Source organism: Solea solea, chromosome 17 (genome assembly GCF_958295425.1).
Source record: "Solea solea chromosome 17, fSolSol10.1, whole genome shotgun sequence".
In the NCBI taxonomy this organism is placed as follows: domain Eukaryota; kingdom Metazoa; phylum Chordata; class Actinopteri; order Pleuronectiformes; family Soleidae; genus Solea; species Solea solea.
The window spans coordinates 9,475,416-9,491,730 of record NC_081150.1 but is presented as its reverse complement, the minus strand read 5'-3'; the positions used below and the strand labels follow the sequence as shown (position 1 = coordinate 9,491,730).

Sequence of the window (16,315 nt, the reverse complement as noted above, 5' to 3'; positions counted from 1 at the left end):
GCAGTTTGGGTGCCTGGATAACAGCAGAGGGCACGGGCACAAATAAGGTTGAGAATAGCTGCTTTAATTTGGTGTTAGAAGGTCTGTTTGTCTTTTTTTTTTCAGGGATATTTACACTTCGGCAACAAAAGCTAAATTTAAAGCTGACCAAACCTGCCAGCTACAGCTCAGCACACAGCTTTGTGTGTCACTGTCTGAATTTAAGACGTGTCAATCCACCACTGACATCACTGTAAACTGCATATCTGCCAAACAGGAGGGAAAGGCTGCAGTAACTAGAGATGGGAGTTCGTTTATACCGGTTATCTTATATACAACAGTGATGTGACATGGTAATGGTGTCTGAGTGACAATGAAATGTAACCATGGTGTTTTGATCAAAAAAAAAAAACTTAATTAGTCTTGATGGATGGACTCTGTTTGTGTGTGTGTGTGTGGGGGGGGGAGATGAGATAAGCTGAGACATGTGTCACCAGTAAAAGCTGTGGTGCTATCTGGAGCAGCAGGAGGAAGTGAGGCGTGAAAACGCAGCTGACACGCCGGCTGACCTTTCCCGAACTTCGCCGAGAAGTGACACCACCTCCACCTGTACACGGCGAAGTTTAAGCGCTCCAGCTGAAGCCCCCGGAACCTTTGACGCCGTGCAACCTGGACACGGTGTCCTTGGAGTAGGTGCAGCCACAGGAAAATGTGAGTGGAAGCAGCAATTTAATGTGATGCTGTCGCAGTATCAGGAGGTCGGTGTGACAGGTAGAGAACTAATAGAGAGGTGGATTGTTTCTCACTTTTTTTGTTTTTTTTGCCAAGAATTGGGCGTTTTATGTCTGGCAGCAGAAATGTACTGTATATATATGTATGTATGTATGTATGTGTATATATATATATATATATATATATATATGTATATATAAATATATGTTTATATGTATATATATGTTTATATATATATGTATATATATATACACACACACACACACACACACACGCACACATATATATAAATATGACTCATCTGTGGGTCCCATCGGGTCAGGAGAAATGTCACCATGTGTCCGTGAGTCATCAATCACGTCAAGATGGATTACATTCAAGTCCCCCAATGGTGGACTTGATTTCTTGACATTTAAGTCCCATGGCTCATTTGTTACAAAAATGAGAATCTCATCTGTACTTTGAATCCTACAGCTGTTTCTTTGCCGGAAAAAAACAACAAAACTTTTGTTTGAACAATTGAGGCTTTTGTCAAATTTGTGCACTTAGAAATAGAGTTACTCTCAATCTCAAGACACTCCTCGCTGAATCAACATTCCTCATTAAGAATTGAATTTGACACACTCAACAGATTAGTTTCACATCCTCATTGCAGTTTTCATTCACTGCTGCATTCAAAACTGACACACTCGGAAGCAAACTCGACTAATTAAGGCATCTTATTTAAAAGACGTATTACCCCCGACTTTTGTTCTTCCTGTAAATCACCCTCCAGTTATGCAGCAGCTGTGCCGTCTGCAACGCGACGACAGAGAAATGAAAAGTGTCTCTCACCGTTGGCGACAGCTCGAAGCTTCTTGAGCAGTTTGACATGAACGTCTGGCTTGATGGTGGTGGTGACGTAAGGCTCGCAGCCCGCGGCGTCCAGCAGGGCGTAATAGTAGAGCAGGCGGCTTAGGTCAGTTCCCTCCACAGTTGGCAGCACGTACTTGGTCATGTGGCTGTAAAAGTCCTGCGGGTTACCCTTCAAGGTGTCGAACAGACCAAGGGACCCGCTCCGTGACTCAATTTCCTTGGTGGACAGACTGGAGGAAAAGAACAGAACATGTTCATTAAAAGTTACCCATTTTCAAAGCTTATTTACAGTTGCGTGAGATACTGTACGTCTTCTCTGTGGAAAATATTCACTGGTTTACAAGATGTGAAAGTTTATGGGCTCAGAAACGGCTATGTGTTTGATAAAAAAATCAAAAAAACATATGAAGCTCTAAGTTGTTCGCATGAGAAGCAGTCGCCAACATGCCTGAGAAAGATAACACAAAACAGAAATACTGACAAACAACCCAAAATTCCGTTAGCTGAAAATCAAAGGATACAGACAACCAGCTCCAGAGACTGAATTTCAAAAAAAAAACTGCTGAGTAAAAACAGCATAGTAATCAACAACTTTATCACCAAAGATACAGTTAATTGAAAAAAAAGAGTATTTCATAGATTACTACTGACAGTACGTTTAAAAACTTGGAAAGCTCTGATATAAAAAGGGCAGAATTGGGACAAATTTAAAAAACAGAGAGAGAGAAAAAAATTGAGAGGAACCAAGGGAATAAAGATGAGGGTGAAATCCAGAGTGCAAAAAGTGGGGAAATCTGTGTGGAAAACTTATTCAGCAAGTTGTGCAAAGCTTGTGGCACTGCTTTGCTTTTCAAAAAAAAAAGCATGCTTTGCCACAGAACTAAAGTCACCAGCAGCAGGTGGCCTGAAAAATGAGGGGACGAGTGAAAAACAACACAAAATAACAAAATAATAAAAAATTAAAAAAACACTGAATAAGGGAGGATACAGAGTATTAAAAGGCAGAGGCGAACTAAGGCCAGTTGTTGGCAGTCACTGAGGTGCTTGAAGCAACGTGTGGCTGTCTGCAAGTGTGTTAGTGTGCATGTTTATCTGTCAGAACAGGACAGCATCAAAAAAAGGACAATGTTTCCTCTGGGCACTCGATCAGAGCTGGCCGGGAGGCTTTGCCTAATGAAAAAAATATAGACAGCTGCAGCCGTGCCACAGCTGACAATAAACTCAATAATGTAAATAACATTAATCACACTCACAACGGGGGCTCTGAGTCAACACAACAACTGACTCGCAAGTAAAGACTCCCCCACTCACTTCCCCTTAGTGCACAAACAAAGACGAGGCTTGAGACCCCAATCAAGGTCTGATGTTTCACTTCTTAATCACACCAACAGTAGAAAAGGCGAGAGGACAATGGCACACGACTGTTGGAGGGAGGTGATGAGTGTTACTTGGCATGTGCACACACAGGCGTGAATACAGGCAGCTGTGGACAGCAGTTTAGGTCCAGTGTTCGGGCCAGGCTCTGTGCCACTGAAGCATTTCACAGCACAGGCCGTCATCATTTATTTTTTTTTTCTTCTCTATCCACTGACAAAAGATGTTTGGTCTCTGGTTGTAAGGCCCTCTTTTCTACTTTCTCTACAGCTTCCAGCATCATTTGTTCAGTATCTCTGTCCCTAATCGCTTCATCACTTTTCTATGACATGCATGTTTTGCTCCGGCTGCTCTGAACAGCTTCTGTTCAGTTCAGTTTCAGCTGTGTTTGAGTGGCTCTAATATCAAACACTTCTTTTTTCTTTCTTTTTGGTTCCTTTTTCTGATTCACACGGGAATGAAGAACCATTTCAATCGAGTGGCATATTCCTATTCCTCTGCTTTCCCTGCCACACATCACACACGTCTGTTTGTTGTCTTTTCCAACAGGTCTAAGCAAAAAAAAAAGCTCCCGATATTCTTAAATTCAGAGGCCTATTTAATTACCGAGGTAATCATACAGCCGGAGTAAAACTCTGGGGGAGCTTTGGCAGAGCAGTGATAATTATTCAGGACATCATTGTTGTTTGAATTAATGCAAGCTGTAATTTTTCTCTTTTACGATCTGTGCTACTAATTTGTTTACAAACTGCAGGCCGCCGGGTGTAAAAGTGTTTGTCTGTTGAGTTCAGTGCACAACAAATGCACACTTTCCTTTTTTTATAAAACAAATTTTCAGAGGCTGAAATTGTGGCCACCACACTTGTTTTTGTCTATATTATACACAACACTAAAGCTCAGAAATACTTAGTGATTGTTATAACAAGGTAATTACAAGTGTTAATATCATTAATATCACTTAAGAACATCATAAATATTATTTTAAACCTGTAACAACAGAACAGCAAAACCTTCATGTGTAATATCCATTAGACATGTAGCATTATTAGCTTTTAGTGTAGGTTTTATTTTAATCAAAGTTCAGCATCATCTTTAAGCTAGTTTTTTTTCGGTTCTTTACCAACCCTGAGGGAAATCAACTGTTTGGCTTTTCTGAAAACAGATGCCTGCTGCATCACTGGGACTAGGAGCAATGAGAGTGAGCTAAAATAGTAACACTATGGGCTGTTAAATTGGAACAATTGCCCTAAATGTTGCTACAACTCTCAGGAAAGAGTCTTGGAGCATCTGCACAGAGGGTGGTGATAAATCTCCAATCTTTTCACATTACACCTGCTGTTGTTTATCGCCAGATTGATGACATTAACGCAGCCACAATCACATTTAGACTCCTTGTCAACGGTAATTGATTGTGACTACACTATCTACACCAGTGGTTCTGTCTGGCTGTGGTATGCGATTATTAAAAGTATTTTGGTTTATGCATGTTAGCATGCCAACAGGATCACAGGTGACAAGGAGGCAGGAAATGTCATCAGTCTTTCAGGTAAGTGCTGGGAGGGGGGGAAAAAAAGAAAATTCAGACCCCATGATGGTGTTTAATGCAATATAGGCCCAATCAATAAGGTGGGCTGAACAAATGACCTGTATGTCCCCCATGATATTGCCATTCCTTGGGCCCTATATTGTGTTCCTTCTCAGGCGCAATTGACATGGAGCACATGATTTCCAACAGAGCAACAGCAGGATTAAGAAGGTGATAAAGGCAGAGAATGGAATGGTTATACAGAATAGTCTTCAGTGTCCATTTGCTATGTGCTGTGTGTCTTAAAGTGTAATGCAGCCCGGCGCTTCAGTTCAGACAGAAATACAGTTTTTGTCGAGCTGGAGCCATTTCTCAAGTAAAGGTTATGCAATTATATTGTCTGTCCAGGTCCCGCTCTCTGTGCTTCTCCCCTATGACTTCATGAAGAATGCTTACAGTCATGCTCGAGGACATCGTCACGTTTGGGGCCCCCGAACCTTGCAGAAATTCTTTAGACAGCACATCGATAATCCCTGAACAGTAGAAGTAGCGGCAGCAAACAGCTGTGGCTACACACGGAAAGCACTGTAGCTAACCTGCGTGTATGTGTTAACGACACACCACATCGACCACACTGCTACTGAACGCCGAATACATATTGTTTTTTTTATTCCAGTCAGGGAATAGTCACCCTCAAATGAGCACCCAGCAAGACAGTTAACGGCAGAACAACTTATTTTGAGACAAATATGTGAGATAATTGAATGTACCATGTCTAGAACAGTATGATGCAAACAGGGCCGTGTATTTTCACTCAGGTGACAGCTGTACAGCTCCTAGTATATCGCCGTCCTCTCATAGATGCCCAAATGAAGAGTACCACTTACCCTTTAATAATTCATACTTCTCTAAAAAAAAATTCAAAATACTTTAAGGGCAACATGGTAAGTCTGTCGAGAATTAAGGAATATTTTGCATTTAGCTTTGTATTACTAGAATAGGGGTAGTATTTTTGAAAAATTGTTCTTCCCAACCTCAGTTTCTCATGAGTCGAGAAATATCTTCATTCTTTTTTTTGTTACGTGCCCACCAGTGACATTTGGTCTGAGGCTTCAAACTGCAATGCTAATTCCAACCTCATTTCCAAAATGTAGTGTCCGCCATCTTTGCTAACGGTTACGCTAACAGGACCAAGTGTCAATATTGACATCATCTTTCATAAAACGAAATTCTGTATTCTGTAAATTTCTGTATTTTCTATAGATCTGGGGCATTCTCAACTTGGTCATCCATGTGCACAAATTATCCTTGAGTTTTTTTGTATTTCTGTCATTCTCCAGTATTGTGATATTGAATAATACAAGAGTCTGTCCACTACACTAAAAGCTGAAATTATTTCAGTAAAGAAAATCTGCTCAAGGTCGACCTCCACAGAACCATGAATCTCAAAAAATGGTGATTCTCTAATCATGTTTTATGTTCTGAAAAATTAACGACTACAATGAAACTACGGATACAGGGTGCTGCGATGAATAGAATCAGACGAAAGCACAGGTTTAATGCGTTAATCCAACCGGAATCAAGATATTTGTCTAATAATAATATCTCTTTCTAAGACAGTGTCATGTTTCCTGTTGGCAAAGAGAGGCAACGTAAAACTGAATTTCTGCTGATTGTGTCGGAGCAGGTGTGTACCAAACACAGAAATATGAATCTGGTTTGGTTAAAAGCAAACATCTTTCTGTGTCAGTCTAGTTATATCAATAGTTTAATAGCCGCCGTTAAAACTGACCGAGACCAAAGTCCCTAAAGAGCTCCAGCATACTGTACATCTACAAAGGCCGACACAAACGGAAAGAACAGTTCGCAGCGTGCTGATTCCTCTACAGTGTTTATTCTGTGTTAACAGGAGTGTCCCAGGGACACTCTGGCTCTATCATCCATCTCTGCTTCTCCCCATCTAGCCGTCGCGCACGCTGATTCATGACCTTCCTCTCCACCCTTTGTTTGTAACACTTTAAAGTGTGTGTAAAGCAAATGCAGAGATTATCCTCCTCACACATTATTTATGTGAGAAAATAGAGGCTGTACAAACAGCAAACAATCGTTTGTACGGAATATAAATACAGATTACAATACAAAGCTTGTTCACCGTTGGGTCCCCACTAAAGCACACATATGCCAGTGTGTGTGTGTTGGGTGGAGGTGCGCTGTCCTCTCTTCCTGCTGCACAGTGCACATATGTGCGCGTGTGTCTTAAGGGGACCCAAATCAGGTGACCGTCATTTCTTTACATGTCTGTTGAATAGGACTATTAATTTAGTATATATACAAATACTGATGACATTCACCTGCTTTGGTCCCCACTAAAGTATATATGTGCCTCTCTCCAGCAGCGTTTTAATTATTTCACCCGAAATACTTGAAAGATTTTCCATTTGTTTCCCCTTTAACCATGTTATTGCCATATCTGCAGATATCTGCAGCGTTGTCAGAATTTTGTTACATACCAGGATAAACTTGTGCGTGTGAATGTGTTTTCCCGCAGGGATCAATAAAAGTCTAAATTTCATCTTGCACCTGTGCTTCTGTCGGCAGTTCCCCCCCTCCCCGGCCCCCCATCTGCTCTATTTATTTCAGTCACCGTGTCCATTCGTGTGTTAAATCAATACACGTATTGCAGATGCTTCTCATCAAAAAGTAGTATGAATATTCTTCACACATTTGTCATGAGCTTGATCATTCTCTCCCTCTTTCTCACCCACACACACACAGGTATAGGCTTTAATTTATCGTTAAGTGCAGTCCATAAACCATTTTCCTTATGTATCAGAACGTGGCCAAGGGGATATTTATCACGCGCAAAAACAAGCAGCGCATACACACACCTCGCCTCGGCCGGAAAAGAAATTCCATTAAAACAAGGAAAGGTGGCGAGTTAGTGTGATCCCAAGTCAGAGAGCAGATAAATTATGGAAATAGACTCTGACACACTCACGTCCTCTCTCGCGTATATAAAAAAAAATACATAGAAACGTATATACACACATTCACATCGTCTTAGATTTTGCCTAGGGGGAGGTTAAATATGCTTTTCATGAAGGCAATTTTAATAAAGGAGGAACAACGGTTTGTGCACTAGCAAAACATACCAACCCCTAACAGGGAACCATGACCCAAACATGTTTGTTAACCAAAACACATATTAGGGGCATTTCACATGAAAAAACTAACAGCTTGTGTGATGGTGTGTGTGTGTGTGTGTGTGCGTGTACCCGCTATCTGTAAAGAGGAACTCGAGGTGAGTCATGTAGATCTCCCACAGAGGCACACTGTAGCGCTTAGCCAGAGACAGAGCGATTCTGTACACGCTGTCATCCAGTGTCCTGAAAAAAAAAACAAAAAAAAAACATTCAGACACATGAGCAGAGGGAGAAAATAATGATCAGATTTTGCCGCACTGAAGCAGAAATGTGCAACATAAAATGCTTCAAACCAAATCAAGCTCACTTGGCTAACTACAGTAGAGATTGTAGAAATCATTAGGCAGAAATCTCACAAATATTATGATTGTGATTCAAAAATGTTTAGGTGAGGCTCCTTATTCTATATCTCAAATAGTGATTTTGATTTGACAATATATTCCTTTGATTCCCTTACTCTGTCAGGCCAAGGATGGTCTCCTTCTTGTAGTTGGAGTCGGAGCTGAAGCGTTGGACGTCCACACCGCGGCCCAGCCCCTGTAACACCTGGGCCTGGGTGAAGTCAGTCAGGCGTTCGTTGTACACGTTCAGCTGACTTATCAACTTCTGCAGCTCCTCCGGCCAACCCGAATACGCAGACACATGCTGTGTGACCAATCGAATCAGCTCCTTTGGGTCAGCCTACGGAAAGGGGAATAATGTTCCGGTTTACACAAAAACAGATGCTGAAAGGGCTATTTCATGCTGGTGGCGTCACATAGTTCAAGAATATTGGACAGATTTAGCAACATGTAGAAATACTTTGCCCAATCCTCTGCTTTAAAGCAAATAAAAACCCAGCTTCCCTACACTTTGATGTAGGGTAATAATCACAGTGGCTTTGGAGTCGCTGACTTAAAGGACCAGTGAGCGGCATCAGCAGCAAAGTTACAACCAGCAAAATATCTCTTTCTAAACATGTAGGTGAGGCTGTGATTGCTTTCTGGTAACATAAACACATGAAAGGCCCCCCTACAGCTCATGTTGTGCCAAGAACTCATTCAAAGGTAATGAATTTACAATCAATTCCAATGTTTAGGTTATTATACACTAATGGAAACATAGTTATGAATTTAATGTAATTAATTTCTGACAATAAATCCTCCTAAATCCAGCTCTGGCTGGCTGATTAAACCTGTAGCATACTTGCCAGCAGGCAGGTACTATAAGCCAGGTACCATTAAACCACTACAGTAGAAAAGCTCATGAAATGTATGCACACAGCTAATGTTTAATCCTGAAATGTATTAAGGATGGACATTAACAAATAAACATGAGACAAGAGGGGGGAAAAGGGTATTCTGAACACATGACAGTCAGACCACGCGCTTTACAATACGCATCCTGTATATAACAGGAAGCTTGATGCTTTATTTGTCTTTTGTACCATCATCTCACCACCATGTTGTTCTAAAGACACTCACAAGGAAATAATATTATATTATTATTATTATTTTTAGTATAATAATTATTATCAAGTAAAAAAATAAATAATAATAATACTCACTGAAAGTTAAATGATGGAAAATGACATTAGTGCAGTCAATAAATATGGCATTTATATTCATTTGACGGACAACACCGTCTCCTCATGGATCCCCTGGTTGTTGATGATGATAAAATAAAACAATTCTTGTTATGCTTTATAAATAACGAAGCCTAATCATTTCTGTGAATGAGGGAAAAAAAAAAAGTATACATGCTGTATTCTCATATTTCACACAATACATTTAAATCAGTAGCAAAAATTAAAAAAAAACTGGCAGAATCCAGTATACACCACGAGCTTGAATCAATAACTTCACTCACCCTTACATCAATGTGTTCCTGTGTTAACTCCTCCTCCAAAAAAAAAAATCTCCAGCCCAAAAAACATCTTCCCCAAAGACCGAAAAAAAACCAACCTTGCTTTATAACTGTTAATGAGAAATGTCCAACTGCAAGCCACGTGGAATATTACCTCATCTGAGTATGGGTCAAGTAGGAACATGTGGGGGTGAGTCCAGCGAGGGAAATATTAATGTGCATGTGCAATGGTCCACAAAATGTGAAAGCAAAACCCAGAAGCCAGAAAAAACATTTTTGGCTGCTCATGCAGCAGGCTTGCAATTTTCATTACAGCTACTGGGTGCCATGTTTGAGTCATCTCGAAGTAATAGAGTCTGTGATTGGTCCACACGGATCTGATGTTTCTTTACGCATGCTAGTGATCGTCCTGGCTCCTGTGAACTTACAGTAAGCTTCATTTGACCTTTAAGTCAAAGTGGACGGAAATTAGTTTAGTGCTCTTTGGAAAGTTAGCAAAAAATGACACACTCCCTCTTCTTATCTATCTATCTTTATTTTACTATGGGTGATATACTGTACGTTTGGTAACGTTTGTCTGAACAGTAGGTTTGACTTCTGAACCCAATTTCTTGACACTTGGTGGGAGTGGGAGCTATATGACCCAGTGAAGAATCCATTAACCTTTGGAGTGCATCTAATTGGGTTGGGGGAGGTTTCATGCATTTCTAAAATATCTATAAAAAGGTTTAATGCAGATCTAAAGAGTAATCCACATTTTAATCAAATTAAGTTTTATTAAAAAAAAAAGGGTGGATTCTTAAATCAGTTGCTGCGCAGCTGTTTCATTAATCAGAAATACACATTATGATGCTCCGTAGCTCACTTGTTAGAGCAGGCACTCCACACACTGAGGCTACAAATCAGTCACAGCCGCAGGTTGTGCACAGCTTTGCTCATTCTCTCCTCTCTTCTACACTACACGCTTTCCTCTCAAGGCTTTTGACAAACAAAATATACTTAAAAACAAAAGAAATTCCTATTGTGTTTTGAAAGCTGGTAGAATAAAGCAAAATGGGAGTAGGTCGTTGAGTGGTTAGTGCTCACAAAACACCTTCTGGTTTACTTTTATGTCACACACTGAGCTTTAAATAGCCTCCACACAGGCAGACAAAAGACAATGACTGTTAAATCAGGAAATTAATTAGTGCGCCTTGTTCTACACACAAATGAATACATAGATGAACAAATAAATATATCTCAGAAAACATAATTGGTACCATGACTCAGGCCTGTGGGGAATATGACCAGGGAAACATATTTGGGAGATTGTCACACAAAGAAAGTGGTAAGTAAAATTTGTATCTCTTTCATCACCTCTGTTCTAATTAAATGAGCCCCTGACTTCCGTTTCTTTGGCACCTTAAATGCTGGATGAAATGGTTAATTTGCATAAGGTAATTACGGCTACTGGGACTGAAAACGGAGGTGTTTGTGTGAGTGTCTCTGAACGCCTCGTCCTGCGTTTCTCGGGGCCGTTAGATGTGCGCCCCACACTTGCAGTCACGGGGGCAAATTCAAAACTCAGAAGCAGGAGCGCGGGACAGGGAGTAAAAGAGACAGACAGGAAAGAACGTTGCGAGGTGGACGTAAATGCCAGGAGATGGAAGACAGGAAGTAATGGGGAAGAGAGGAGAAAAAAGGGGGTGCGGGGTGGCAAATGATGACGCTTGGTCTGTCTTGGACGCCATTTTCAGAGGACGAAGAACGGCAGAGAGAGAGAGAGACGAAAGTCTGCTGGAACTGTGATGGACAGGCCTGTGTTTGAAGAACTTTATTGAAATAAGGCTTTCATGATGAAATACTGTTTGCATTCTCTCTCACTTACTCTCTCTCTGTCATTCATCTTCAGTGCTTTGTTCTTTTAGATATCTGGATTATATCCTTCCTTAACCTACCAGTCTACACTATTTTTTTTTCTTTAATCTCTCAAATTATTTAACCGTCGTTCCTCATTTCTATGGATCTCTTTAGCCTCCTCTTTTGCTTTCTAATAACTGTTCTTCTGAGACAACACTCATTCCATCTTATCCAATGTCTTGCTTATTTAATTTCGAAGCGTCTTAAAGAGACTCTTACACTCTTCCTTTACAAAGGGGATGTATAACATTAAGTATAATTGCATAAGGTAGTGTGTGATGTTTCCCAGCTGGTAGCAGGCGAATCTCCCTCTGTGTGTGTCTCTCTCTCTCTCTCTCTCTATCCCCAACTCCCCCTGCAGCTGTTCCACTGCAGCCATAGGCTCTTTTATCTCGATTTCTCTCTTTCCTTTGATGACGCTTAAGAGGAAACAGTGTAAAAAGAAAAAAAAATAATAATTTCATTTCATTCGAAACTGTTCAGTCATTCTTATTCTCTCATGTTCAGTCTTTATTTCCCATGTCATTACATTATGGCCTGTGTCCTTTAAAATCATTTTGCCTCTTTCCTGGATAAGTGTGTGAAATAGTGTGACGGCAACTGTTGTAAGTCAGTTTACGAGTGTAAATAAATCTTAGCACAGAGTACACAGTTTTACAACCATGTAAAGTTGCTATGATATGCACAAATACTGGATTATTGGGTTATTCTTTTGATTACAGAACGTTGATAAGTGAATGCGATGGTTTTAATTATTCATTAAAAAGGCTCAAAACTAAGAAATCTTTCATCAATGATCCTTTCTACCTCAATGAACACCTCATTTGTGATGCATCTATTACCGTGAGGAGGTAGCGCCGATAGCAGCAAGCATTTGGTCAGTGTTTGCAGAAGTGATAAAATTGAATAGGATTCTTGAATGCATCTTCTGTAGATTCCACAGAATGGAGAACATTCGCCAGGGTCTTTGAATGCATCTCATTAGCTGCTCCTCACAGCTCCACATGCTATGAACTATGCATTATTTGCATTAGCTCTCATGCACCGTTTAGAATATAGAAATATTTGAAGAAAAACACTTTTGAATACTGCTTGAAATGCCCATCCCTAGTTACTTATTAACATGCTATACAGTAACTCTGAAAAACATAAATACTTATTTGTGGTTAATGTAAACTAAAGCAAGTCTTAGGGTATAATATATATATATATATGTATATATATATATACACATATATGTGTATATATATATATATATATATATATATATATATATATATATATGATAGCATACTGACATTTAAAATGCAGAAGCTGTCACAAAAAAGAGCTCTTAAAGAAATGCCATAAATCAACATATGTGGCTACAAATTACTCGGAGGCAATCATGAATGTCAATCCATCCACATTTCACCAAGAACCAAGACTGTGGACAAGAAAAGGAATGTCAGAGGACCTTCAGCAATAAATGTCTGCATAAAACGTTATTGCAGAGTAATTAAAACCTGACAGGGGAAAGTGTATTGTTGGCTGCAATAGAACAATACAAATCTGGGAGTCACAATTATTTTTAAATCAATCTTTGAGAAACTAACATGGAACTCCTTCCAATAGTTATTTAGATATTTCAAAAAAAATCTAACTTGTGACTGTTGGTGGAAAAGAGGGACAATGACGTTCTTGGGATTCATATTCTAGAGACCATGAATGTTCAAAATTCCAAGTTAACACATAAAAAGTGTGTTTTAGGCCCCTACACCTACACTGATATTTTTTCCAGCAAGAGTGTGAAACCAAAATAAGTTTAAATGTGTTGTTTTTTACAACCCTCGGGGGTTGTTTTGGTTGAAAGTCTGCAAAATTCTAAATGGAATATTAAGCAAGTTATTAAAACTTCGCCACACACACACACACACGTACACAAACCTGTGCAGCCATTTTAAAATGCTCCACCTCTTTGCATGGTAAAGATCACATAGAGGTTACGGAGGACGAGTCATGCCTTCCCTCGCTACAGATTAAGCTACTAATGATCTTAATGGCTTGTGTTTATGTCCTACCTAACACTTAGTTTTACAGTCAGTGGCCTCATTAACACTAATTCATCAAATGGTGTATACAGTATGTGCACATAATTAGGAGGAACCCAGCGAGGGTGGTGGGGGGGGTGGATTGGGCACCAATTTTCAAGGAATAATTACTCCATAAACAGGCTTGGCTGCAGCGAGGGTCATGATACACCATGAAGGAGACTGATCACAAGCAAGATACAAGCCTGCTGAGAAGACTGCAAAAGATACAAACAAGTGCAACTAGACACAGTCAAAGGGTTTGAGACTACTTGCTCTCAAACATTCAACCGCCACGGTGCATTTAGAATGCATATTTGCCTAATAAGACCCTTTCTGCGGCTGCTTTACTCTTCAGTACTCCCGTGGGTAGAATATAGACAGCCAATGATTGTGGTACAAGAGTGCAATTTGTACAAGTGCACAATTTGTACCAAAAGAGGGAGATACTGTGCTGTGTTCTCTGTGATGTGGAAGTCTTTCAGTCTAACTCATTATTCCATTCAATTCAACAGCGGCGAACAAACTCAGTGGTCCGGCACTTGCGAGGTCACTTCCTGCACCTGCCAGCTTAAATCCTGTTGTAGCCACGAATTAAAAAGCACCAGCAGTGACCACAGCCATTTTCAAAATGTCACAACACGTAACCAAAGTGCTGTTTTTATTAAGTGTTTCACTGCTACCAGGGGAAACCACTTTTATCTGTGCTACTTAAGGAGGACTTTGACCAAAATGTTGTATTAAACGTTTTTTTTTTTTGACTGAATAGTTGAACTCGTACAATGTTGAGTATGTAATTTTCAAGCATGTCTTGAATAAACGTGGCCTTTATTTACAGCAGATATTTTTCCAGCATGCCATACTAGGACATTATATTACTGATAACATCAATTAGGGATCCACTCCAGCTTTAAGAGAGCCATGGTCGCGCTGTTGTTCAAGTACAAGGGTAGGTCACACTGAATACTCATCTCAAACTAAATAGAAGCAGTTCATTTATTGGAATTTCTTTTTATTTTAAAACTGCATCCATATTCCAATAAAGTTTATTGAGAAATAATTATCTAAAAAAAGACTTTGGCACAATACTGTATATTATTAAAGGCATACAGTATTTCACCATTGGAAAGATGAATGTCTATTAAAACTGGGTCATCTATGGAGTAGAAATGTGAAATAATATTTGAAGCAAGTGCCCTCTTGGCGGAGAAAGGCAGAACAATTTCATTGTGGTAGATGAACGACAACAACTCCCAGTATGCACTGTGCTCGCTGCCCCGCGAGAGTCTCAAGCTTCGAAGCAGACAGCGCTAGTTGGTTAGCAAAGATGACGGACACCGTGTTTACATTCTGGGAATGAAGTCTCGTCCCCCTATGGGTGAGTCTAAAAAGTGCGGAACTGGCGTTGTAGTTTCAAACCTTGAACTGACGTTTGCCCTACGCTGGATAAAGCAATTGGAAAGGGAAAAAAATCTGTTTTCCCTGAAGCACACTTTTTTAAAGTATTCCTTTAACAGAGGTAGAAATCCAGTGACTTCATTTGAGTGTCTAAACTGCAGGCAAATATATTTATAATAAAGATCCAGAGAACTAAGCAGTATTCCTACATGATAAACTCTTGCTCTGTGAGGTACTTTAACCGTGTTTGTGTTTTTTTTGTGCGCGTGTGTATCACTGGTGAGAGGGATCAATACTCCATTCCAGGCGAAGATAAACGGTTGAGTGCATAATCTCAATCTCTGTCCTCAGCACATTGCCACGGAATGGCTGCCCATACACATCTGCAATTATGGTAAAAGCACACGCGTGCGCGCACGTACGTACGTACTAACACAAAGACACAAAATCGAGGGGAAATCTCACACATTAAAACAATGACAAGCACAGGTAAACAGTGCCAACATGTAAATGCACTTACCCAAATGCAGGCTAATGTGCAGTCTCGTGTAAACACCAGCAACAGTACAATTATGGTAAAGAGAGCCTCTATTTCACAAACCGGCACTTTCGCCAGTATAATGAAAACTTCCAGTGCAAGCAGTGGAAATCGACTCATTTTGCCTTGGGGAATAATGGAAACCCAGCCTCTGTGTCACCGAGCCTGCTGCTGCTCTGTCACGCCTGGGAGGTGTAATCGAATGGGAAAGTAACAGTTAAAGACCTTGAAAGTCAATAGTGAGAAACAGAATCTTCAAGGGCCTCTTTGCCGAGTTACACGAGATAGATAAATAGCACTCCAGTTGAAAAAGGAGTGATTTAAATTTGGAATGGAAACAAACGGTCGCCTCGATTGAAACGCTGGAGCATTAACAGATGCATGATGACCCAGTAGTTTTAGACTTATACTGCATATTAATGTTAATGATTCCAAAAAAAAGATCAAATCAATTAGTTTTTACAGTCGTTATATCACAAGAAAGAGCAGGAACTAATGTACAGATTGTTGCTGTAAAAACTTGATGTTTAAACCATGTTTGGTGTTAAGCTCGACAAAAGTTTATTTCATTTTAAGTGCTTAACTGACACGCGGGATTATATGACTTTTACTAAAGCACCTCTGGGTACTGGGCATGTACCCAGAGGTAAAGAGTCCCTGAGCTGTGCTGTGGCTACCCACTGCTGCTGAATATTCACGACTGGACAGGTCAAATGTCTCCACTGGAATCACGACAGTATCAATAAATCAATAATCAAAGCTAATGTGCTGAAAGGTGCATTTAAAGCAGCTGCATATTGTCTTTGAGATGCATTACTCTTGAGTGCAAATAACAAATGAGATGAGGTCAAAGTAAGATTTCCGGTTATCCTAAGAGTGTTGCCTGAGCCGTGCCTTT

At 40.1% G+C, this 16,315-nt stretch overlaps 1 protein-coding gene across 1 annotated transcript in view; it reads right to left on the bottom strand.

Annotated features, from left to right (window-relative positions):
• Positions 1-16,315, bottom strand: part of nbas (NBAS subunit of NRZ tethering complex) — a 144,782-nt gene that overhangs the window by 49,365 nt on the left and 79,102 nt on the right. Inside the window, exons 42-44 of the mRNA XM_058612749.1 lie at positions 8,126-8,349; positions 7,741-7,851; positions 1,546-1,796 (exon numbers count right to left, since the gene is read on the bottom strand). Of these exons, the coding sequence (XP_058468732.1) occupies positions 1,546-1,796; positions 7,741-7,851; positions 8,126-8,349 (586 nt within the window). The remainder of the gene's footprint in view (positions 1-1,545; positions 1,797-7,740; positions 7,852-8,125; positions 8,350-16,315) is intronic.